Source organism: Sminthopsis crassicaudata, chromosome X (genome assembly GCF_048593235.1).
Source record: "Sminthopsis crassicaudata isolate SCR6 chromosome X, ASM4859323v1, whole genome shotgun sequence".
Lineage (NCBI taxonomy): Eukaryota > Metazoa > Chordata > Mammalia > Dasyuromorphia > Dasyuridae > Sminthopsis > Sminthopsis crassicaudata.
The window spans coordinates 51,581,958-51,607,511 of record NC_133623.1 but is presented as its reverse complement, the minus strand read 5'-3'; the positions used below and the strand labels follow the sequence as shown (position 1 = coordinate 51,607,511).

The 25,554-nt window shown below is 40.7% G+C and overlaps 1 protein-coding gene across 2 annotated transcripts in view; it reads left to right on the top strand.

The window, feature by feature from the left end:
* The window catches only part of OCRL (OCRL inositol polyphosphate-5-phosphatase), a 56,020-nt gene extending 32,304 nt beyond the window's left edge, over nucleotides 1–23,716 (top strand). For both annotated transcript variants that reach the window (XM_074278277.1, XM_074278276.1), the window contains exons 14-24: nucleotides 1,494–1,603; nucleotides 2,844–2,979; nucleotides 7,612–7,722; nucleotides 8,261–8,426; nucleotides 9,015–9,250; nucleotides 15,049–15,072; nucleotides 18,162–18,278; nucleotides 19,168–19,252; nucleotides 19,603–19,730; nucleotides 20,918–21,029; nucleotides 21,209–23,716. In XM_074278277.1, coding sequence (XP_074134378.1) covers nucleotides 1,494–1,603; nucleotides 2,844–2,979; nucleotides 7,612–7,722; nucleotides 8,261–8,426; nucleotides 9,015–9,250; nucleotides 15,049–15,072; nucleotides 18,162–18,278; nucleotides 19,168–19,252; nucleotides 19,603–19,730; nucleotides 20,918–21,029; nucleotides 21,209–21,333 — 1,350 coding nt within the window. In that variant the 3' untranslated portion in view covers nucleotides 21,334–23,716. The remainder of the gene's footprint in view (nucleotides 1–1,493; nucleotides 1,604–2,843; nucleotides 2,980–7,611; nucleotides 7,723–8,260; nucleotides 8,427–9,014; nucleotides 9,251–15,048; nucleotides 15,073–18,161; nucleotides 18,279–19,167; nucleotides 19,253–19,602; nucleotides 19,731–20,917; nucleotides 21,030–21,208) is intronic.
* Nucleotides 23,717–25,554: the final 1,838 nt, after the last annotated feature.

Here is a 25,554-nt window from a genome sequence, read left to right as displayed (position 1 = left end):
ACTTGAAGTCAGGAGACAGGTTAGGGCTGCAGAAATAGATCTGAATCATTTACATAGAGATGATAGTTGAATCCATGGAAATTGATGAGACATGGGACGAGAAGGTATAGAGGGAGACAAGGACAGATCTTTGGGACACCCACAAATTGAAGAGCCAATAAAGGAGACCGAGGAGAAGTCAGACAGGTAGGAGGAGAACTAGGAAAAAAATCAGTATCATGAAAATCTAAAGAGAAGGGAGTATCCAGAAGAAGAGGCCGGGCAGAGAGGTCAAGAAGGATGAGGACTGTCTGGAAAAAAGCCATTCGATGTGGCAATTAGAAGATCATGGGTAACTTTGGCGAAAACAGTTTCAGTTGAATATTGAGGTAAGAAGCCAGACCACAGAAAATTAAGAGAATGAGAGAAGAGGAAGTAGAGGCATTAATGGTAAGATGAAGGATGATAATAGCCATGGACAGATCAAGTAGAAGGACATGCACATGTTTTTTAGCAGGAGGGAGGTGACTAGGAGGCGGGGGTGGGGATTAAAGTTTAGGGAGAACGTGGGAATGATGAGGGGTGAATTAGTTGGGGGAAGACTTCTGAGTGATGTAAGATGAGGAAGGGAGACAAGAGCTGTCAGTGAACAGCATCACAGATTTTCACTGAAGTTAAGAGATGGGGTTCTCAGCTGAGAGGCACATAGCAAAAACTTAATGAATACTGGTTAGTTGTTGGTTAGATAGATTTAAGAAGATTGGAGGGAAAGCTTTAAAATGAAATCAGATTAGATTAGGGCTTCTTAAAAATTTTTCACCCGTGACCCTTTTTTGCCTGAGAAATTTTTATGTGATTCTGGGCATATAGATATGCAAAGAAGAAATACAAATCAAACATTTACTGATAGCAGATCATAATTTTGCAACCCCCACATTCATTTGTGAAACCCGGAATGGGGTCACAAACTACAGTTTAAGAAGTTGGGAGCTAGATTATCACAAAAGTCCCTTGTAGGCTCCAACAAGTTCAAAGACTTACTTTATGAATTTCTACCCTCACGTCTGTATTCAAGTTAATTTTAGGACTGATTATCCATGTTTCCCCCATCTTTTCTTTTTCTTTTCTGCTGCTCAGCTCATCTTTTAGCCATTTTGCTCTCCTAAGCATCAGCTTTGCTACTCGTATATCACTATGGTAAAAATAATTGATTAAGGAAGAACTGAAAAATTCAACCCCATCCCTAGTGGTAGAAGCTAGAGATTTAATTTTTCTATTTTATCCTTGACCCTCATTAGCTCAGAGGGATGGCTGGATGCTACTAATGAGCCTCTTACTTGGAATGAAATGGGTGCTTTAGAAGTGCTCAGAGGAGCTGTTGATTCCTAAGATGGAAAACTAATTGTGTTTCTTTCAAAGAGCTTTGGGGGCTCTAGAAATGGATACTTAGAAACTAGGAAAGGGTGGTAATTAACTTGATGATAGCATACTAAGATACTTCTTTCCTTCTCTAGCTAAATATTCAACGTTCTCACAAGAAGGCATTTGCTGACTTTACAGAAGGGGAAATTAAATTTATGCCCACCTACAAGTTTGACCCGAAAACAGACAGATGGGATTCCAGGTAAAGCAGGAGCCACCTTCTAGAATAACTTAAGGCATGATGAAATGGGCTTTTGAAACATCCCAAATCCCTCTGTGGAGTGTCAGTGGTAAAAAGAACAATATAATATCCGAGAAGTTTTTGTTGGGGTGGAATTAAGTTCTGGTGTTAAATAATAGCTGTCCGCAGGGACAGACGCCATTATTTCTGTTGGTGACATTGGGAAAGCCAAATTCATGCTGACAGTTCCTCCTCATATTTTAATATTACCAGAGATGTGCTTAAATTTGCTTCCTTCTTATCCACTACCACCACTACTCCTACTGGTCTGGATCTTTCTAAACTGCTTCTCTGATAAAGAATTACTACTCAAGGGTTGTGGGGGTATCAGAGTGAAGAAGAAGAGTGATAGCTGTGAGGATCCCAGAAGACAGAAGGGGAAAGGTGACCAACGATCAGTGGAACCTTCCTTGGGAACCTCTGATCTTTTAATCCCTGCCCCTCAAGATTTTGTTCCTGCCACCTCTTTGTTCCTTCCTAAGCCCTTGCTGTTCACCATCTCCTATCTGGCTGAATGCAGAATTCTCAGGTAGCAGTATTGGGCAGGCACCAGGCATACTTGGCTGTCTTAGGGATTGGTGTGATGCTTCTGTCACTAGCATTGAACTATACAGATACAAACCAACACCCCTGAGGTGATTTGGACAGATCTTGTCTTTGCATTTTGCCATTTCTGTTCACATGGTCTATAGCCACCTTCTGCATCTGTGGCAAAGGTTTCCCTCTTTTCTCAGCAGATTATTGAACTGGGTCTCTTCACTGGCCTCCTAATACACTGTGAGCAAAGTCATATGTTCTTACGTTTGTTTTGACACCTCTAAATTTGAATTTGATTATGAGAAGACAGAAGTCATAACTTCATGAAAACTTCTGAGTTTTATATCCAAAATTTGAAGATAGTCAGGCTGAAGTTAAAGGGCAGGTAAATCCCTTTTATTAAGAATGGTGTGTTCCAGGGTTCCCATTCTAGGGAAACTGGTTTGAGGCATGATTAGGTGGCCAGGATGGATAGCTCCCTTCCGTTCTGCTGCCATCACAGTCCATGTAAAACAAGGGAGGGTTAGGGTTGTGCTCAAGGTCACTCTTGTGACTTCCCACAGCACGTTCCTTGGCACTCTACAAGGCAGACAGGGGACTTCAGGTCAGATTTACCATTGGACTCACCCAACTTGGTGTTGATGAGCTCATTCCTTTATTGCAGTGGGAAATGTCGTACTCCAGCATGGTGTGACCGAATCCTTTGGAGAGGGAGTAATGTTAATCAGCTGCTCTACAGGAGTCACATGGAACTTAAAACCAGTGACCACAAACCTGTCAGCTCTGTCTTCCTCATTGGGGTAAGTGCATTTTTGTTGTGTGTGTGTGTGTGTGTTTTTTTCAACAAGCATTTATGAAGTGTCTTCCTTTGTTTTGAGAGCATTAATCGGGAAGTAATTCACTCAAAGACAAATCCCAGTCAAACAATCAATTTCAGGATTAAAGCTTCAGGATTAAACTCATTCCTTTTCTCTGGACCTCCAGTTTCTTTCTGTTCTGAAAAATGATGAGGGTTGAACTAAGTCAGGGGTCTTTGAAGTTGTTTTCTTGAATATTTTGATCAACATATTTCATTATAATTGAAAGTCCTATGATCCTGTGACTTCCATGACCCAGGGCTCCTGTTTTCCCCAACTTGGGAATAGTTCAGTCAGCAGTAGTGTCAGTCAGCAATATTTCTCATTCAGAAGAAGTTAGAAGTTTACAAAGACCTAGGAGGAACTCTCACATTTCAACACCGTTAAAGAGCATCAAACAGCCAATGAAACATTCCAGCCAGCCAAACAACCCTGCCTTGGCCATAGGATTCTTTCTAGGCAGCCGAGATCCTCTCAGGGATATGGGCCCAATGGGATAAAGCCCCCTGGGTAGACCCAGTTCTGTGCTGGTACTGGGGTCCCCCAGTGGGATAGGTCATACAGAGATGAGGAGGTAATAGTTCTACCTTCTGTCTAGTGCTTTACAATTTATGAAGCACTTTTGTGGTTGTTATCCTGTTTGATTTTCACAGCTTTGTGGGGTAGGCAGGAGATACAAGGAAATGAAGAAACTTGAGGCCCAAGGTCATATGACCACCCTGTGGTTAAGTTGGGGCCCAAACTCAGCTATATACACTTACAACAGTGGTAGTGTTATAAGCAGGCCGTGTTGCCCTGGAAATGGGAGCTCAATCCTAGAGAAAAAAAGATTCAAAGAAATGGAGCTGTACAAAGGTCTTAGACCTCTGCTGCCTTCTCTGCAGGCTGATTTGGCTCTGGGCTAGGTTAACCGTGACTTTGAAGGGTCCTGTACCAATCCAAGTCTACAGAACCAACCTTGATTGGATCCATAGCCTGGGCCAAGATTGGGATTTGGGATATTATCAAGGTGGGAAGTAATGGGACATCTCCTCAGAGGAGAATGCTGGCCTTCCAGATTCTAACACTGCAAAGTGTGGTGCCTTCAGTGCGTTGCATGTGTCCAAATGGCCTCCCTCAAGTTAGGTTGGTGTTCAGAATAGTCTTCTCTTTCCTCTTGATATGTAGAAAATAATGAAGGATAGCACACCAGAATCCTTTGTATATTTGTAATGATTTAAGGTATCCCAACATTTCTAAATCAAAAGCTCTTTGGGGTTTTGGTTTCGTTTCTTAGACAAGAAAACTATGAAAAACAAATCATTTGCTTTTCAAATTAAGGACAGTTATAAAGCTTAAAAGTATTTTTTGATCTTGTACTTTTGGCACTTGAAAAGGGCCTTCCAGCCCAAGAAAGATGGAGGAAGCGGCATCAAAGGGAAAGGAAAAACAGAAGCAACAGGGAAGAGACCATCATATCTTACCTACCTAGCGTAGGTCCCCTCTCCTGATTCATGCTCTTTCTTTTTTTCCTCTGGGCCTACTTTTAATCCCATGATTTTTAACTCTAGCAGAGAAAGTTGGTCACTCAACAGTCCTCCTTCTAACAATGTTTAAGGTTTCAGAACTTTGATCACAGCTGTTTAGAGAGATAATTAGTACGTGTTATTCCCATTTCACAGATGAGGAAATAGGCTCATGCAATTGAGCTGTTTACGTATTGGAGCTAGGAGTCAGACTCAGGTCTCCTGATTACAATCTTGATCTTCTGAAGACAAAACCTTGGGAATATTAATTCTCATGTTCTCCCAAAGGCCAGAGCACTGGGCTGGAAGAACATTTGACCCCCTGTGGTGTTTGTGCCCTTGCATAATAAATATTCTGTAGCTATTTTCTACCTCTTGGTGTTTTTTAAAGAGTCTCATTACTGTTTTCCTAGTTGTTTGTCCTAATTTCAAATTTCTCACCTGTCAAACCGTGAAGACTTCACTTTGTTAACCATCTAGGTTTTTTATTTTTCGCAATATATGCAAAGAGAGTTTTCAACATTTATTTTTGCAAAACTCAGTGTTCCAAATTCTTCTTCCCCCTTTCCCTAGACCACAAGTAATCCAATATAGATTAAACGTGGGCAAGTTCTTCTAAACCTATTTCTACATTTATGATGCTGCACAAGAAAAATCAGATCAAAAGGGTGAAAAAAAACCAAGCAAACAACTAACAATAAATAACCATCCAGTTTTTGAAAAGTGCCTTCTTCCCCTTCAATAAGGTCTTTGAATTTGCCCGTCAATCCTGGGTAGTGGTTTGTTTGGGTATGGAAAGGGAGGGTTTTTTTTAATACCTTGCACTTTTGATAGAGATGTGTTAGGCTATTAATATGGTGTTTTAAAATAGACTTTAGGCCTCTTGTGACATAGTGACTGAATATTTCACCTTGATACTTATTTCTTAACTAACATCTACCTGTATTTTGCCATATTCTCTTTTTTCTGAAGTGGAATAAGTGAGGAAATTCTTTTTTTCTCCCCTGCCTGGATGTTGAATTTAATAGTGCTCTGATTCCTCTTACCATAGTTCACTCTGAGTAAACTACTCAGAATTCATTGAATAACATTTCCATCTGTGAGATTCTAGGCTGTTACTGCATAAGACTTTTAAATGATACATTTTAGGGGCAGCTAGGTGGCACAGTGGATAGAATACCAGCCTTGAATTCAGGAGGACCTGAGTTCAAATCTGGTTTCAGACACTTCACACTTCTTAGCTGTGTGATCCTGGGCAAGTCACTTAACCCCAGCCTCAGGGAAAAATAAATAAACAAACAAATAAATAAATTATGCATTTTGGGGGTGTTAAAGAAAAAAAGAAGAATTTTAGTAGCTGTAGAGATGAATGGGTGTCAAGTAGAGGAAGAAGGGATGCCCAAGAGATAATTAGTAACAGAGAATTAGTTGTAGGCCAGTGAAAATTAACCCAAGGGTTGAAGGTTTCCCTAGCCCCTCCTCTAAGCACTTTCAGTTCATTAGTAAGGATTCCAGTAGCAATTAGAAGCTCTTAGTCCTAGACCACCCAAGGACCTATGTGCTTTCAGGAATATTCCTTAACTTTTCTGTTGCTGTTTCTTTATTTGTAAAATCGGTGTAATATTCCTTTATGAGGTACTCTGATTAAAAAGAGGTGCTCAGTAATTCAAAGATGCATGATTTAGTCCCTCCACTGATGCAGATGGCACCCCTCAGTAACTTCATTGGTTTTCCAGAAATGCTGTGACCTAAGCCTAGAGCTCAGTGAACTTGGCCTTAATGCATTATTACATGGCAGATCCTAGCCAAGAAACATATTATAGCCATGGCTTGTTGAAATTGAAATCTCCTAACACTTACAGATATGTCTAGAAATAATAATATTTGTAAAACTCAATTTCATAAGCATTTATGAAGTGCCTACTATGTACCACAAACTGGCACAAAAACCAAATGTCTTTTGTCCTCATGTAACTTATATTATATTGAGGGTACAGCCTCTACACAGCTGAGGAAAAAAAGAAAGGCCTTGGGTAGGAGGTACGACCTTAGCTGAAATTTGAAGGGGGATTCTTAGATGCAGAGGTGAAGAGAGACAATGTTCCGGCCTGTGCTGAGGTACCAAGGTGAGAGAAGTAGTGCAGAGTTTGAGGTAGGCCACTTTGGCAGACTTGGCTCCACTTCTATAAAGTACTCAACTGGGATGGGAAACCGTCCTACTTGTTTAAGTAGCTGCCTTGATTTCAGAAATATTCTTCCAGTGAAAACTTCTGGCCACTGGTTAATGTGAAGTTATTGAACTCAAAAGCCATAAATAAGCCATGCTAAATTACCAACTGTAGCAGGTTGACGAATGTTCTCCATTTGTTGGCTGCAACTAATTGGTCTGTTAGCATGACTTTATTCTAGTATCTTTTTTAGGGTCTGTTTCTGAAAATCTGAATAATGTTGTTACACCTCTTGGCATCATCCACAGAGCTCAATATATTGCTTCCTCTAACGATTTGTCCTGTTGTTTAACCATTATAATAATTCACATTTCTGTAACACTTTGTACAAGGCTTTCCTTGAAAGCTTATGGAGCCTAATTGACTCAAGATTTTCCTTCGAGATAGGGAGTGCAACTTGTATTATCCCCATTTTACAAAAGAAGAAATTGAGGGTTGGAGAGATTGAGTAATTCATGTGAATTCACCTAAGTGCAGAGTCAGGACTCAAGTTAAGTCTCCCCACTTCAATTTTCCACTATACTGTGCTGCCTGTCTTTTAGCATTGTCACTTATTATTGGCATTATTATAAATAATAATGACAGCAGAGTCTAATACATTTTGTACCAGTGGGTATCATTTTGATTTAGTCAAGAACTCATTTTGCCCCATCATATTTCTTTTACCAAAGAATTTAGCACCTGGAAAAATTCATCCTAAATAGTCGATTATTATAGGGTTCAGTATCATCCCTGGATGATCATTAATGATCATTTCAGGATTGTTTTCAGGCTTGGAGTCAGTGAGATATAGGAGGAGGATGACATATGAAACTGAAAAGTGGCCTTTTTTTTTTTTTTAGGTGAAAGTTGTGGATGACAGAAGATACAGGAAAGTATTTGAGGACAGTGTTCGCATCATGGATAGAATGGAAAATGATTTCCTTCCTTCATTAGAACTCAGCAAGAGAGAAGTGAGTTGGATCATGGCCCTCTTTTGCATGCCTTATATATTGGCTAGCCTAGAGGAAATTGGGATTACTTCCCTTTCAAAGATTCTGCAGGTTTCGTTTCCTTAACACTCTTGAGTAGAAATCCCGAAGCTGAATTTGCTCACAAGGCCACTAGCAGTAGGTGACCCTGGTGAAGGTCAGGCTACTGAGATACCAAGAGTGGTGACCTGGAGAATTAGCAGTGACAGGGACCATCTAGTTAGTTAAGTGCCAGACAACATACAGACCTGTTCCTTTATTCCTTCCCCTGTCCCCCTCCTCCAGCATCCATTTAGGGACTCAATCATAGGGTGAACCCCAAACTAACAGAGACAGGTGGCAGAGGAAACATGTTGGGAGGGCATAGTCTGGGCTTAGTGATGGAGTTCGACTGGTAGCAACATACCTAGCAAAGACTAGCTCTGGTGCCCATTATCTAAAACCTCTTTGAATTCACTGGCCCAACTTCATTTTCCCTGCTGATGACATGAATTATTTACACTTTATTCTCTTTCTCTAGTTTGTATTTGAGAAGGTGAAATTCCGTCAGCTGCAGAAGCAGAAATTCCAGGTCACCAACAATGGCCAAGTGCCCTGCCATTTTTCCTTCATCCCTAAACTCAGTGACAGCCAGTACTGCAAACCCTGGCTTCGGGCTGAACCCTGTGAAGGCTACTTAGAACCAAGTGAGTTCCTTCCTTTATCTTCATTGCTCACAGCACTCACTGTCTAAAGACTGCTAGGCATTTCTTTCCCTCATCTTTTCTAACTGTGGTTCTTACTTTCACTGTCACCAAAAAAAGTGTTTTTATGAATATTTTGGTATTGGGACTTGAACAAATTTATCTTTGACCACCTTGGTGTACATTCCCAGTAGCAGTGTCAAAGGGCTTGAGTGGTTGAGCCACTTTTATAATCAAGTTTTCCATAGTATTTACTAAGTTTTCCATAGTATTTACTAAGTTTTCCATAGTATTTACTAAGATGTTTCCCAGTTTCTTTCTTAGAGCAAGTGGACTGATTCTAAGGTCCATGCTGCACTGTTTTATTTGTGTACCTTTTGTTTCCACAGTCCATCCTACATTATTTCCATCTATTATTATCTCTGTCTTGGCTAGATATCAGATGAAACTTCCAAGTTGCTTTTATTAGTGATTTGGAGTGTTTTTTTTCATATGATAGTTAAGCATTCAGATTTCTCCTTTTGAAAAATTATCTACTTAATGTTTTTCCTCTGAGTGTTTGTATAGCCAAGTCTGTTTGCCTCATTTCAGGTGAGACAGTTGATATTTCCTTGGATGTCTATGTCAGTAAAGACTCAGTGACAATCCTGAATTCTGGGGAAGATAAGATTGAAGATATTCTTGTCCTTCATTTGGATCGAGGCAAGGATTACTTCTTGACCATCAGTGGAAACTACCTCCCAAGCTGCTTTGGCACATCTTTGGAAGCTTTGTGCCGTATGAAAAGACCAATTCGAGAAGTTCCTGTTACCAAACTCATCGACCTGGTAAGGAGAATTCCTAGAAGGACATTGGCTGTGCTTTACCTCTCTAACCTCCTTGCATCTGTCATCTTTTGTCATTGTCTAGGTTTTTTTCCCCTCCAGTCTTGGGTTAATAACAGAATCTATTAGTTGAGGACGACCTCTCCATGTCAGTAGACTAGAGGGAAATAAAAGGTCTAAAAAAAGATTGTAGCTGGTGCTGGGCTGCTAGTGATTTGACAGATTAACTCCAGTGAATGAAATTTAAGTCTTCCCATGTCAAAGAAGGCACTTTCTCATATGTAGTCTTACAATAGCATCCTAGGATAATGTTCGTTTATAGCTTGTGTTCTGTGCAGAAATCTCTGTGTGAAGGAGGATCCCATGCCATAGACATAGTAACTTGGTTAACATCTCCTAGCAAGTCCATATTATAACCAGGACCAGAAACGAGGTCGTCTTAATTGCTAATCTATTGCTCTGCTCACTATCACTGACTGTCTCTTTAATGAACCCAGGTATTTGTCTGGAGTAGGGACCTTTGAGTATGTAACTGCTTACAAGGGAGTTAATTCTCTGTTTCTCCAGCCAAACCTTGATTATGAAAGTAATGTTTTTTCTCAATAGTAGAGTATTGATAAGAACTTTTCTCCTCTATGCAAATGGCATTAGGCTTTTCTACATATCTGTTCTGCCTCTAAAAGTTTGGAACTCTTGGTTTTGAGCCAGAGTAAATTAGATGAAATGATGGCCAAACATGGCATTAACATTCAGGCCTAGCTGCAGCAAATGATTTGAGAATTAGCCACGGGAAGGGTATGGCAACAGTACCAGTGGTGGCCAGGTGGGCGACAGCGGGCAGCTGACTTGTCTGTGGGTAGTCTGTTCTGTTGCCATAGCATTATCTCAGCTATGACTCAAATACATGAAAACACTTCTCTCTAATTCCTATATCCCTCCTTGGAATTTACTTATTTCCCCGGAGCCTTCTTACTGCTACAACAGGGTTCTTTAATCCTGTTTGAAAGAGAATGATTTCCCTCAGCACATGGGAGCCCAACATTTCTGATTATTTCTCATGATACCTGTTCTCTTCTATCTCTATATCACAGTCTTTCATATTTACTGCTTCATCCCTTAGAATGCCAGTGATATCATTTAATAAAGATACTTCCACAACTTTATTTTTGACTGGTAAAAGCTGAGAAATTAAATTGCAGCCGTGTATTACTCTTTTGGCACTAATTGCTATTACCAAGTAGTAAAATGATGTTAGATCGTTAAGCCATCATATGTAAAGATCTGATACTTGAAACACTGGCTCTGCAGAAAAGCCTCTTCCATCCTGGTTTCTATCAGTCCCTGTTTATAAGGGAAGGACGATTTGAAGCATTTTATTCTGAAATTATCTCCCACCCCTTAGAAAGACCATCCTTTTAAATAGAATTCTCGTTAAAAATCTGTGTTTAGTTGTAACCTGCTTTCTGCTAGTTTTTTCTTCCTACAGTTGGTGAAATTTGGTATCCTCATTCACTTTATAGCTCTCAGTATTCCAATATTCTTCAATTTCTGCATTCTCCCCTAGCAGGGGCTATGTTTCAGGATTCAAATGAATGTTTGGCAGCAAAGAACAAATCTAAGATTACTTGTGAGCTGTCTTTAGTACTCACACTCCCATCCTGTCAATTGACTTGATTATGACCTTCTAACACGTTTTCCTTTAGATCTTAATATTTTTTATATTCCCAGCCACAAGAAGGTAGTTAAATATTATGAGATAATAGTGTCAAAAACTGGTATAGTGTGCTATATTATACACTTTAAAATGTGAATGCAAAAAAATAGTAAAACTCTTTTTTTCCATGGATCTAGATTTTCAGTTTGTCCCTGCTCTCCCTCACTCTCTTCTTAACCACCTTTCAGGTGTCTATGGCTTAGGCTACCATATGTAATTTGCTTTGTACATAATTGGTTTGCATGTTGTCTCCCCCATTAGCTTGGCAGCTCCATAGGATCAGGGACTGTCCCCCTTTTTGTCTCTAATACTCAGCACAATGCCTGGCACATAGCAATGAACTGATTTCCCTAATCTTAACACCAGCCATACTCCCTGAATTATGTCTAATATGTTGGGCACTTTGTCATTCTGCTCTGGCAAATCCATGTTTTACAAAGTCAGCAGCAGTAAATTCTGCAGCTTGGAGTTAATAATAGATTTTAAAAATTTCTTGGAAAGTTTGTTCCAGTCCTTGAACTTGATTGATTATTGAGCTAATCTCAAAGTCATATAATTTGGAATTATAGATATGACACATAAATTGTGCATATGACATATGAAGAAATTAGCTAAGTTCAGTACACAATAGAAAGTGATTCTGGGACAAATGGGAGAAAACTTTCTGAAGGAACTCAATTTTGAATCAAATCCAGAGACCTGAAGAGTACTTACTATAGGAGAGTTCCTTCTAATATAACCAAGGAACAGTTTGAATCAAGAAGTGAAAAGTGCAAACAAGTCCCAAGGTTTCTCTGGTTGGAGTAGGTAGCAAGGATTGAGTAAATAGCAGTCATTCATCAATCTCTCTATATAGGAGAAGGATGGATTATTGGAGTGCCTGAAGTTCACTAACAAGAGTTAGCCTTTGATCCATAAGCCACCTGGAAGGCTTTGGAGGGTATACAGTATGATCAATTTATATGTCTAGGGCAGGGAGAACTTTCCCTCCTTTCCTTTTTCTCCTCCCCCCCCCGTCCCCATTAGACTGCAAGCTCCATGAGAGTGGGAACTAGGCTGGATTGTTTTTGTTTGGCATCAGTTTGTATCGCTAGTGCTTAGCAAATAGTGGGCATTTGGTTGACTGACCTGGAGGAAGGCTAGAAATGAGGAATTTCATGAAGAAAAGGATTAGGGCTCGAGTTGTAGATTCATTGATATAGAGAACTCCCAAATGTGTAAACTCTTCTTCCAATGGATGCTGTTTCTCTGCTGGAGTTGCTTAGAGCAGCGGAAAGTTAGGACGTGTCAGACAGGACATGGAACTTTAGTCTCCCTGAGTTCAAGGGAGGCTGTCTCATGGGAAAGTGTTAGAGTAAACTGAAAATAGGATGACTAGAACCTAATGGAAGGTGTGGATTGGATTTGGGTCATTTGGATGATCCAAAGGGGAAAAAAAAGGTTGAAAATAAGTAGCAAAACCATTTGGGGGAGAGGAGTTCCTTAGGAAGGGAAAAAGAATAAAGCCCTTAGATCTAAATCCTTTCAGGATCCATTTGCTCTTTTTCTGACTCCTCATTCCACTTCATCTGTGTATAGTTAGCTTTGATTCCCACTAGCTTTTTTGCTTTTTTATTTTGAACACCGATTCACATTGAGTATGAAATTTCAAGGCCTGAAAAAACCATCCTCCATACAAATATAATTAGGAGTAGAGACACTGTAGCCTTCCCAGGGAGTAGCTCTTTAGTAGGCCACAGGCCACTGTGGCTGGGCAGTTTTGTGCTTGGGAAGTTCATTTCTGCTGTGCAGTGACCACTTAGGCCTTTTTAAACAAATTTGACCTACCCTTCCCTGGCTAAGTGAAAGGAGCCCCAACTGGGCACCTTAGGGGGAGTCCTTTTCAGCTTTGAGTCCAGTCTTGAACTTCTCCCTACTTTCTCCTTCCCAGACATGAGGAATTTTTACAGAATAGCTGTCATCCTCACCCTCCTTCCTCCCCAGGATCCAGTCAGAAATGTCTATTCTCGATTCATTCATTGATGTGACTTCCTCCTATCAATCCTCCTCCTAGCCATTTTTATTTCTAGTTCACTGTCTTGTAGCCCCAGGCTAAGACAAATAAGATAAATGAAAAGTAAAAGGAGTAGTAGGTGTTTTGTTCTAGGAATTTAGACTTCTTGCCCTTCCTCCCACCCCCTTCCCCTAATCATTCAGTTCACCTCCTAACTGGTTTTCTTCCTTCTGGACTCTCTGTCTTTTTAATCCAGCCTGCATCCCATCATTGGATTAATATTTCTAAGACACTGCTTTAATCATCACCCTCTGGCTACAAATGTTCCTGTTCCTGAGTTCCTGCCCATTACCCACAGGATATCATTCAGACTACTTAGTCTGGCATCATAGGCTCTCAATTATGTTTCTGGATCTTCCTGGATCTTCCTTTTCTACCTAATTTCCCACTATACCCCTACCTGTCAATTTCCAATGTCACAGTAGCCTCTGGATGTTGCCTTGTATGGCTGCCTCACCACTTTTGCTCATGGTCACACCATTCCTTCTGCTTAAAATGGGCTGCCCAAACCTCTCTCTGCCAGCCCAACTCCCTTTTTTTTTTTTTTGCAAAATCTTCTCTTTCTTTCAAGACTGCTCAGACACTGCCATCAACACCAAAATTCCTGCACGTGTTAAAAGCACTGGGGATGTCCTCTGACATCCATTCAAATTCCTGTGCTACCACTTACCAGCTATGGGATCTTGGACAAGTCATATTTAGCCTCTCTTTACGTAACCATTGAATATCTTCACACTTGTCACGGTCTCACAGCAGGGAGACAATTACTTAATGGATTTTTCTTTTATCGTGCCCAATGGTTGGCTTCCCAGGGCAGCTCCCAAAAGCATATTTAGTGGTGTGCATGAAGAAAGACTAATATTTTATTAGTACTGATATTATAGAACCGAGTGCAATGTCTGACAGCATCTTTGTGGGGACATTCATCTGGAATTCCATCTTGAGAGAAGCTCAAAAATCTAGCCAAAGCAATCAGACTTTCTCAGTTCCAAACTAGGAATGGTAACCTCAAGAACTCTGGGAAGGACATTTGGCTTCTATAACGCCATCAATCTGGGCTAGTTCCCTATTACCCCCTTAGTTCTTATTCTAAGACTCCTAATGATTGATCTACCCACTTCTCTTTCCACTGTTATCATGTTACAACCACAGCTTCTCTTCTTCTCTGGCCCAGTGCAGAGTAATTCTCTTTGCACTGGGCCATTCTCCCCTACATTTTCTGTCCCTGAAAACACCTGTACCTTATTAGATGTTTTCTACATCTAACAGAAGAAATGGGAATAACAAGGTTCAGGTCTTTTTCTGTTGGCTCCCTGCTGCCTTTCTCCTTTTTTTTACTGTAGAGAAAGGCAAAGGAACACATAAGTGAGAATAGTAGACCTTGGAAGTATTTAAAGGATTGAAGTCACCTTTAACTGCTCAAACTCAATAATCTGAAAAGAGGGGGGACAGAGATTCTATGGGTAAGCCCAGCTTTGGGTAGAACAATGATGGCCAGTGAGATAGAGGGAAGAAAAATGACTTGGAGGACTTTCCATCTTCCCTCTTTCCACCTCGCTGCCTCTTTGGTCCTGCTATTCTACATGTACTTCAGACCAGCATTGAAACAAGGTAAGAATAGGCAGCAAAAATTTGGTCCTCAAAAAAAGGAAGTTCCTAGAGCTCACTGGTTAAGGTCATACATTCTCAGGTAGCCATTTATATGTGGGGATGTTAAGTCAGGGATTGCTAATGGGCTTTTTTCTCCCTGTTAAAAAACAAAAATACATTTTTCATAATGACTGCTCTGAGTAAGATTCCCTAGGACTGGTTTCCTCTAGCATAACTCTTTAAAAAAATGTGTGTGTGTGTGTGTGTGTGTGTGTGTGTTGGGAATTGTGCTACATGTTTCCCATTTATTGAACAATCCAATACTATTTTAAAACATTGTCAGAAGACCTGGTTAGTTCTGATAATACTGATTTCTGCTTCTATTTTTGTAAATCTAACCATTTTCTGTCTGTGAATAACATTCTCTTCCTGTTCTTGTTTCAGGGAGAAGATACCTTCGTAGAAAAGGTAATGCAATCAATTAGCGGGTTCCAAGTTTCTCTGGTCTCCGGTTTTTTTTTTTTTTTTTTTGTATTTTCCCCTTCACATTAACCCTCTTACTCCTGAATATGTCCAAAGGAAGGGAAAGACATTAACTATGCAAGTCTAATCATTGTGCCCCCAGTGCAGAAGAGCAATAGGACTGTAAGGGTTCTGAATGGAGATTTAAAAAAAAATTAGATGTGACTCTCCAGTGTTACAAAGGTTTATGAAAAAATGAGGGAAGGATGAGAACAGAACTAAAAGAAATAGATTTCCGTCACTATTATAATTGCTATAATTAGGTTAACAGTACTGATAAATTATTGGAACATTGGTCTCAAAATCTTTATCTGTTCCTAGAGAGCTTCTAGAGCTGAATCACTAACTATGGTAAGAGCCTGTTTAGAGGCAGGACTCTTGAGTCTCTCAATTTACAATAGATTAAAGATATTTGTGGGAAGTTTTTAATAGCATCTGGCATGACAGTGACCTGCGGCTGGCCTTAATGATGGTTTTGTTATTATGTGGCTCTGCATATTCTCAAGGGGAGCCATGGCATATTTGTGCTGCCCTTGAAAATTAAAATAAAGTTTATTAATTTATCTCAAATTTTAAAAGTAAACTCACCCTACCTTCACATAATAATGGCTTGCCTTCTCAATGGGTAAGGGAAAGTCAAGAGGGAAGGAGAGAATTGGGAATTCAACTTAAAAAAAAATATCATGCTAAAAAGTAAGTAATGTGTACACATCAGGGATGGTGATATTGGTGGAGAGTGGATTGGAAGAATATTAGGAGACATGCATTTTCCCACATGGGCACTAATTCTGCCATTTCTTTTTGCCAGATTACACGCGCACACACACACACACACACTCACATTCACACAATATATATTTATATATTACAAAGAGAACTTCTGTATTCCATTTTAAAGGAGAAAAGTTAATGTAGGCAGCTATCTAGTTCCTTCCTACATTATGCAGTGAAGGAAAGAGCCATGTCTGACTCTTTGTGATCACTTGAACTGTGATAGCACATCAATAGTGTTTTCTTGGCAAAAATACTGGTGTGGTTTGCCATTTCTTTCTCCAATGGATTAAGGTAGAAATGAAGTGCCTTGCCTCTCACACAGTTAGTCAGTATCTGAGGCTGCATTTGAATTTAGGTCTTCCTGATCCTGAGGCCAGTGTTCTCTTCATTGTAACACCCCCCCCCAAAGATGCCCCTGGTCTACAGAGTGTATATAGTCACTAGACTTGCTTAAGCAAACCACTTAATCTCTCTCTCTTTAATAACAGCTTTTTATTTTCAAAATCCATGCAAAGATAGTTTTCAACATTTACCCTTGTAAAACCTTGTCTTCCAACTGTTTTCCTTCTCTTCCTCCCATCCCCTCCCCTAGACAAGAAGTCAGCATAGGTTGGACATATGCAATTCTTCTAAATATATTTCCACATTTATCCTGCTGCACAAGAAAAATCAGTATCAGTTCCTGTAAGTCTCCCAAGGCCTCTCTGAAATCATCCTGCTCATTGTTTCTTACAGAACAATCATATTCCATAACATTCATATACCAGAACTGATTCTCCAACTGATGAACTTCTACTCATTTTCCAATTCCTTGCCACTACAAAAAGGGCTGCTACAAACATTTCTGCACATGAACCACTTAACTTCTTTAGGCTTGATTCTCATCTGTAAAACCAGGCAATTGTTTTAAATGGTCACTAAGGTCTCATAGAACTCTAAATGTATGGACCTAACATCATTCTCCACTGAGAAATTCTCCAAGTCTATGAAATTAGTTTAATTTTTTTTTGCTTTATACTCCAACAATTTTCAAATTCAGATTTAGTTATCACTTCTTCGGATGGTGCCACATTTTGATTTTTTCCCCTTCCTTTTTTGTTCACTTTACAATTCTAAATTACTCAGAGACCACCCTGATCCCCATCCCACAAAGTGCCCTACAAAAAAGGCCAGGCAAGCAGAGCACAGGAGTCAGGGGTGGCATCTGGCCTCAGATCCCAGAATTTTCCTTGTCCTCCTGGCTCCTGCATTGATTTATTCAGCAGTGCAACAGACTTAGCAGGGTTAATAAGTACCTTCAATCTGAGCCAAGAGAATGTTGTATGCAGTGAACAGAATATTGTTCAAAGAACTGTGAACAACTAGTCTATTCTGGGTGTTATAAATTACTCAAACTACAAGGGCCTAGGATGGAAGATGCTATCCACCTCCAGAGAAAAAACTGATAAATAGAAGGATGCTTAGTATGTTTTTACATACTATGTCAAATGGAGACTTTCTCTAGTGGGGAGTGGGGGGGAGAAGCGGAGAATAAGAGAGACAGTTGGGAACTTAAAACGTAACAAAAGTCCCTTAAATCTGGACTCCACCTCTGCCCCTGGACTAAAGCATTCGTTATATATGTAAGGTCACAAAGTGGGAAAGATGCCCTCTGGTTAATTGGTTCTTGAGTTTCATTATGTTCTTGCTTAAGATCACAAGATTTGTGTCCAAATTAGTGGCAGTAATGGGGCTGGTTTTCATGAGCCTTCCATGGACAGAGTTGACTTACCATTCATCAATCTTCAGAGGCTAAATGAAGGCTCTTGAAATATAGATGTTTATCACATAATTTCCAGTTAAACTATATGGCTATAGGCCCATGCTACAGTACAAATATAGAGCGCCGCCTCTCACTATCATTGGTCTAAAATGGTTTATAACTTAAAGAGATGGGTCTACCAGAGGCATAGAGGTATAGCACTACAAAGTATTTTCTCAACAGTGCCAGAGAAAACCTGGGAAACAAGCTCCAGCATGGCAGTGCCAAAGACATATACAGGAGTTTTTTTTTTTTTTTAAAGGAAGTAGGGGGATTGACTAAGGAATTTAGCCATATGTGCTTCCATCCAGATATGTCTATGGCAGGGACTGAATGAGATCTATCAAAGATGAAAGGGAAGCTATATTGCTGTTCACAGATAGAAGGAATTAAAATAACCCTAGGAGCCTCTTTTAATGTCAACTGTTGGTCTTCATCCCTTTTTCATTTTGATCATTAGGAAAGCCCTCTTCTGCCATTGGCTCCTTCGGAGGGGGATGGTGCTGACAGACCCCTTCAGGTTCCCAAAGAAATCTGGCTTTTAGTGGATCACTTGTACAGGAATAGCTGTCAGCAGGTAAGTGAAAGATATTTATTGTGTATTCTTTGAATGTAGGTGAGTGCTGTGTGAAGTTATAATACCCTCAATTTGTACGATATATCTTTACACTTTTGTGATTTTACTGGTTGTCCCTTTCTAAAATTTTATATACATGATTTCATTAGAGCCACAAATTATTACTCTTAAGGTAAGAAAGTGTTTGCTTTTTTTCCCAGTTTACATTTAAGACTGGGATCTCGATTGGGGCGAGGTAATTTGCTTAAATCCCACAGCATGTTGAATGGCAGAATTGCAATTTGAATTTAGGTTTTCTAAATTCCAAGTTTTACTTTGTGTCCCCAAAAATTAGTTTTGAGAGCATTACTTTGTATATAGACGTACTACTTTAAAAGCCCCAGAAAAATTGAAATCAGATAGTTTTTAGACTTGTACTTAATGTGCCTTTTTAGATTGACCTCAATCTTCAGCAGAGAATAATATCTCTTGAGGCAAAACCAGAACAAGGGGGCAAGATTGTAAAATATCTTTTCACCCTTTAGTAACATAAATAATATATGATTCTGCTTTACTGATGATCTCGCCCCACTTCCCAAATTGAGTGCTCAAAGTTGTCTACCTGATCTAGGGAAAATTCATATTTTCCAACATCTTCTGCAGAGTAAAATGAGAACATGATTTTCTTATGTTGTAATGCAACCTTCATCACATCCATTTTTAAAGATAATTCAGGAAAAGACATTTATTTTTTAAAATTTCTATCCTGATGTGTCCATTTCTATGTCTCATCCAAATGCTACCCCTCCTTTTGCCTTCTCACTGCTGTTTTCAGCTGCTAACCGATCTCTGTAATCCTAGGATTTCTGGGATTTGGTTTGTTTCCCCTCACTCTTGACTTCTTCGATAGGAGGACTTGTTCCAGACCCCTGGCATGCAAGAAGAATTACAACTAATCATCGATTGCCTGGATACCAGCATTCCTGAGACAATCCGTATCCTTTTCAATACTGGTTTAGGAAGCTCAATGCATCCCCAGCATCTTTTTTTGCCTTCCTTTCCATCTTGGTAGTTATGTTTTCATGGGAATTGGAATCAGACCTTAAAAAACACTGACCCTGAATTCCAGCAGAAACCCTGGTTCCCACCAGCTCTTATATCTGAAGTGTGCTGATTCTGAGAATCTTCGGAGGCAATAAAATGTGAAACCCCGGTGAGAATCAGTGGGACATGAATAAGAAAAACAAATCCTGGTAGAGCTCAAGGAAGTGGGCATACAACCTAGCTTAGAGTTGTTGCCCTCATAGTCGTGAGGATATCTGCTCCTTGACCTATGTTTGTTCAGCTGGTAGCAATCACTCTGTGGCCGAAGCACTTCTCATCTTCCTGGAAGCCCTACCAGAGCCCGTCATCTGTTACGAGCTATATCAGAGATGCCTTGATTATTCCCATGACCCACGCCTCTCTCGACAGGTCAGTTCTTCCATCTGAGGAGACAATCAGGTTTGAATGGCCCACCCTAAGGGACAACTCTTAGGCAAAGTCAAGTCAGCAGCCATGTTATGACTTGGGTATAGGTCTAGTTTTTCTTTCTTTTTTTTTTTTTTATATATTTTCAATGGCATTTTATTTTCCAAATACATATAAAGTTAGTTTTCAGCATTTGTTTTTGTAAGACTTTGTGTTCCAAATTTTTCTCCATCCTTCCCTTTCTTCCCTCCCTCCCAAAGATAGCAGATAATCTAATATGGGTTAAACATGTGCATTTCCTTTAAAATATTTCTGTATTTGTCATGTACGAGAAAAATCAGTAGGTCTGTTTTTTTCAAGTTGAGACTTTGGATCCTTAAGACTTAGAATTTAAATTGTATCATTCTGTATTCTTTTTCCTGCTTTTTTGGTTAGCCTTTTTTTAAGTTTGCAGAAAACATAGGATGAACATAGCGTAGCACAATGGACCAAGTATTAGCCTCTTTGTCCCTCTTAGGAGTGGAAAAGAACCTTGGAATACAAGAGTTTTAATGGAATTAATGGCCCTTTCTATACAAAGTTATATCTTTGGGATCCCATTTAGGATGGTTGGGAGCCATTTTCTCCTTTTGGCATTTGTTCTTAATTCTAGAATAATTTCATGGATTTATGAGTAGCATTTGAGAATTCCTAGCTCTGAGATAGATCAGTGTGGACCAAAACTGACAACTTTGTACTGGCCACACTAAATGGCATTGGGGAGATCTCATTTGTTTGGCCTAGTTGTTGCTGGACTGACCTGCACAAGGAAGGTGGAAACAAGCAGATTGTAATACTGAGCTACTGGTGAGGCAGAGCACACCCATAAAGGTGGCGATAGTATGGCTTGGCCTACTGGACGAATGGGAGTCGGGCAAGACCAGTAGCTTGCCTTGTGTGTCATAACTTGGCAGGTTTTGTTCCAAAGTAAGCAGTGGGAAGTCGGGTTATATTTAATGAGACTCTTGGTAAAATTTGGAGCTGTAGCCAATAAAATTTGCCGCTCTGGGATAGTTTCACGGCATACATTAATTTGTGCATTGACCAAGAAGGGGTGGGGAGGGTGTTGTAAATTTCGAGGTATAAACAGGTTTTTGGCAGTACCTCTATTTCCTTCTTCCCTCTGATGCCTTTTTTTTTTTTTTAAACAGGTGATTACACATCTTCCACGGTGTCACAGAAACGTTTTCCGGTACCTGATGTCTTTCCTTCGGGAGCTCTTAAAGCATTCTAAAACAAACAATATCAACGTCAACATGATTGGTAAGGTTTCTTTGCATTCATGATGCTGGGTTGTTTTTTCAGAAGCTGCTCTCTGATTTGATTGGACCGGGGGGGGGGGGGCACTCAAGTCATTTTTCTTTGTAATCTCATCCCACCCTTTGAGTCCATGTGTAGGTGTAGCCTAACCAGTAGGTCTGCCTTTTTCCTTTTCCCTCCAGCCAATCTCTTCTCTGGTCTCCTGCTGCGGCCTTCACCTAATCTGATGTCAAGACAGACTCCAACCGATCGCCAGCATGCCATCCAGTTCATCCTGGGGTTCCTGCTTAGCGGTGATGAAGACTAATTCTCTTCATCTTACATCCTCCACCCCTTTCTGAGATTCTGGTTTGGAGGATCATTAGCTTTGAGTATTAAGAATTAGTTGAAAGAGTTTTTGCCACCAGGGGAGTTGCACAGCTTTGAGGCTGCTGGCCTTCAAAAATCTACAGTTTACAGTACTTAGGGGAGTCTTTTAGTAGCTCCTCCACCCACCAAAACACAAATTACATGTCCTTATACATTAGAGAATTTCAGACTCGACATATTGCCAAGCCAAAGTCTCCATATTTTGGTAGTTATGTGCTTTATCTTTATGGGACAAAGAGATCTGTATTAACACTTCAGTGTTCTCCAAATCTGTTTGTTGCCCAAATCTGACTGTCCTGTCTGTGTTTAGCACCCTAGACTTGGGATTTGAGATGTGAACATTCTAGACGATATGCACTATTTTGCTTTAGATGAGATTTGTAGCTGGTCATTTACCTGAAACATTTTTGGCTCTCTTCCCCCCATTCCCATTTGCACCCCCACTTTACCAGTAGTATCACTTTGGAGAAGTCTGGCTGGGTAAGGCTCCTTGCGTGACTTACTTGTCTCACTGCCAGAATTTGTGCACTTTTACTATAGTGGCATTTATGTGTCTCAGTCTGTTTATGTGCCTCCAGTGGCTAGGGCCATCTTCCCTTCTCTCGAACCATATCCAGCAACTGAACCTTAGTGACTACTGGAAAAGGAACTTAGTTCTAACGGCCCATCGGCCTCAGAGGCCCACAACCAAATTGATTGCAACTTGGGTACCTTGAGGATGAAAGTTTTCCTCTCTCTTGTAAGTCCTTCCGTCTGGGGGGGGGGGGTGCAGGTATGAGGAATAATTGGCTCTGGGTGTCCCTGGGATTCCTCCCAGCCTTGGAATCTCATCTTCTTCCCAAACAGCACTTAGGCCACCATATAAAAGTGTTGGGGCTAACCTCAGAATCCTCAGGAACTTCCTGCCATTCATCCTCAGTACCAGAGGGCAGTCAGAATCCCCTTGCTCACCAAAAAAATATTCTCTTTCAGGAGTTTTTGGTCAGGGTACACAATATTTGGCAAGTATAACATACAACCACCTTTTAAAGTACTAAGTCAAAGAGGTAACAATTTACCAAGATGACATCGGGGCCAACAAAGCACCTTATTACCCCAACCTTTAACATCTCTCTGAATTGTTCATTGAAAGTGGACCAAAAGGTTGTTCGTTCCTTTCACGCCCCCCCCCCCAAAAAAATTTGGTTTTTTCTTTAACTTTTATTAGTAAGCAGGTTGGTTTGCCCCTTCATCAAATTGCTTGATGGGGAAACCACCCCACTCCACCCCTTGAGAGCCACAATAGGAAATGACTCATTCTTGCCTTCTCTTGAAAATGCCATTATAGGTGCTTGACATACAGTCCTTTTATTCTGTATGTGCTTTGGGCACTTGTTTCTTTAGCATACCTAATGGAGGGACACTGGAAGCCATACTCCAAATAGCTCTTCAATGTCTTGAAAATTATTTTTGACACGGAAGAGATGCCATTCTCCCTGACTGAGAAAGCCAACCTGATTCAGCCCTTTGGAAATAAGCAAGTTTCGGTGCCAAACGGTTTGAAAGATCTGTTAGCCAAAGAAGACAAAAAAAATCCCCCTAGGGCTAACAGAAGACAGCAGTCATAAGGTTTTACCTATTTCCAATGGTCCTGAAAGTTGGGGAGATTGTAGGAATTAGGAGATGGGCATGGCAAAGGGCAGGGAAGGAGCTTTGCAGACGAGCTTTATGCTTCATAGTCATCTTGGAATCTCCAAGTCAGCAAGGATGTGTGGCTACTGCTTGTTGGTAGGTAGTAAGTGTGTGGCCACCATACCGATTCCATTTTAAGATCAAAGTACCAAGTCATTTCTCTGCTTCTGTCTGTTCCGTAGCTCTGGCCACAAGATGTTCCCGGAGCTGAGGGCTTTGGACAATCTGTAGTTAGGAGTTTGCGGGGAGGGGGAAGCCCCAGGTCAGAAGTGCTTCTCTGCTCTGGCCTACCTGCTCCAGGCTTCCAGCCTCCATTCTTAAGTACCTCTTGTGTTCATTCATTATTGCCTCTGAAGTTGGATTCTACATCCAGCAGATGGGGAGAAACTTGGCATTTACTGTTGTTGTTGTTATTGTTGTTGTTTGTTGTTGTTGTTGAAGAGATTCCAACCCTTGGGGGCTTTCTTGTTTCTTTACTGTTTTTTCTTTGTTTTGACTCAACTTCAAAATAGGTATTTTTTGTCTTGTTTTCCCCAAGGGGTCTTAGCTGCTAGTAGATTTCCCCCCCTTTATCTTTTTGGTATCTTTTTTATTATTATAATTTATTGGAAAACTCTCCAGTTCCTTGAATAAATCTGTGTTGTACAATATATGAAAGTGTGGTCTTTGCGATGGAGGGGCTGAAGTGGGTGGCTGGGGGTGGGAGTTTACAGGCTGGATTCTCCTTGTGTCTGACATGGCCCACTTCCCCTTTGCTCTACTCATCTTAGAATCCCAAGACTATGGTTGAGAAGGACCTTCATATTACCCTCATCGAAGCAAAGAAGCCCCCCCCCTTTTTTTTTTTTACTGTAATTTGGAGAGAGCTGGTCCAAGATCACCCAGCCATCTGGTGTGGCAGCCATATAGAGTGGAAGAGTAATGTAGTGAGTGGAAGATGTTCTAGATTTAGTGTCAGGTGGGATAGGACTTTTAGGATTATATGAGAAAGGGGATATGAAATTAACATTTTCACACACTGTTGTAAAACTGGAGGGGCATCAGACTCCTAGGCCAGTGTTCTTCCTAAATCTTGCTCCTTCAAGAAATCTGGCTCTGATAAAATTTGACTGTCTGATCTCCTGACGAGATCCCTCTAGCAAGGGGGTGAATGGGTCTGGGTCTTTGTCATTTGAAGCTCACAGGTCTGAAGTACCACCAAAAGCTTGAAAGAGCCATGATTTCCTTTATGTGGACTCACTGACACCAATCCCATTCCTGTCTGTTAGTTGCCAAAGTTAAAAAAAAGAAAAGGTGGAGAGTGCCCTGTTGATGAGCTTCTCCAAAATGAGGCAAGCTGGTTGACCACAGACCCATACTTGGTGCCATTACAGTTTGGGAAACTTACTGGGGCTTGCGCTATTTTTTAGTGAATCCAGGGCCACCTCTGTACCAGGAAGAGCCATACACTTAAACTATAGTCTGACGTTTAGGAAAACATTTATCGTCTCCTTCAACAAATCCATTCTGGATCTGCCATCCAGGAACACCGAAACCTTTAAAGGTCTGTGCTAGGCTGTGCTAGTTGTTGGGGACAGTGAGTTCTGTAAGCTCTCGAGCTGTTCAAGTTTTGAAAAAAGAATTTTTGCCCCACATTTTCATCCCTTTCAAACATTAAAGGAGGGAGCCCCTGGTGTGAGTGTTCTAGGGTGTGGGGGACAAAATTGCTTCCTTCCCCTCCATAATTGCGTAGCTCGTAGAGCTCACTCACCCTCTCTGGGCCTTCCTGAACCTCAGAATTTCCTCACCAGCCCAGTGCCTTCCTCCCTCTTCTGGGGTGAATGTGCTGACAGAATGATCGTAGCCTGACCTCTCTCTAACCACACCCGGAGCTTCGAGAGTGCCGTCAGCCAGCAATGACACCCAGCAGCAGCAGCTCGTGCAGGCATACTGATGATGTGGCAGGCCCGGCTCTTCGCAATTTTCCCAGAAATTCAGAGGAAGAAGCATGTTCATATTGCTGACTGGCTGAGGACCAGAATGTTTGTTAACTGCACACTAGGAGGAGGTTCCCGGGGGTTTCCCAATCTCCCATTTCCAACTACCTCTATAAAGTTAACCAGGACATATTTCTTAGTATGATGATATACACAGAACTGTGAGGATTGGGGCTGGGGTGAATTAGAACTGGAAGGATCTTCCAGATCATTCAATCCAACTCCATCACTTTGCAAAGGAGAAAACATTTAAAGAAGAAAGAAATTCTTGAGGACTGGGATCTAGGGAGGGCACAGGACCCAGGTCTCTTTAGGCCCAAGACTATTGCTCCTTGAATGACATACTATCCCTTGATTACAGCAGAGGTTTTTAACACTTTTCCTGGCAGGCTCCTCAGAATAACAGTCTTAAAGAAACAAGTTTTTAAAATGTCAGTTAGGAACATCTTCCTTTCAGCCTTTCGTCATCTTGGTTTCCCTTAGCATTGCTTAATTTGTCTTGATAGTATCTA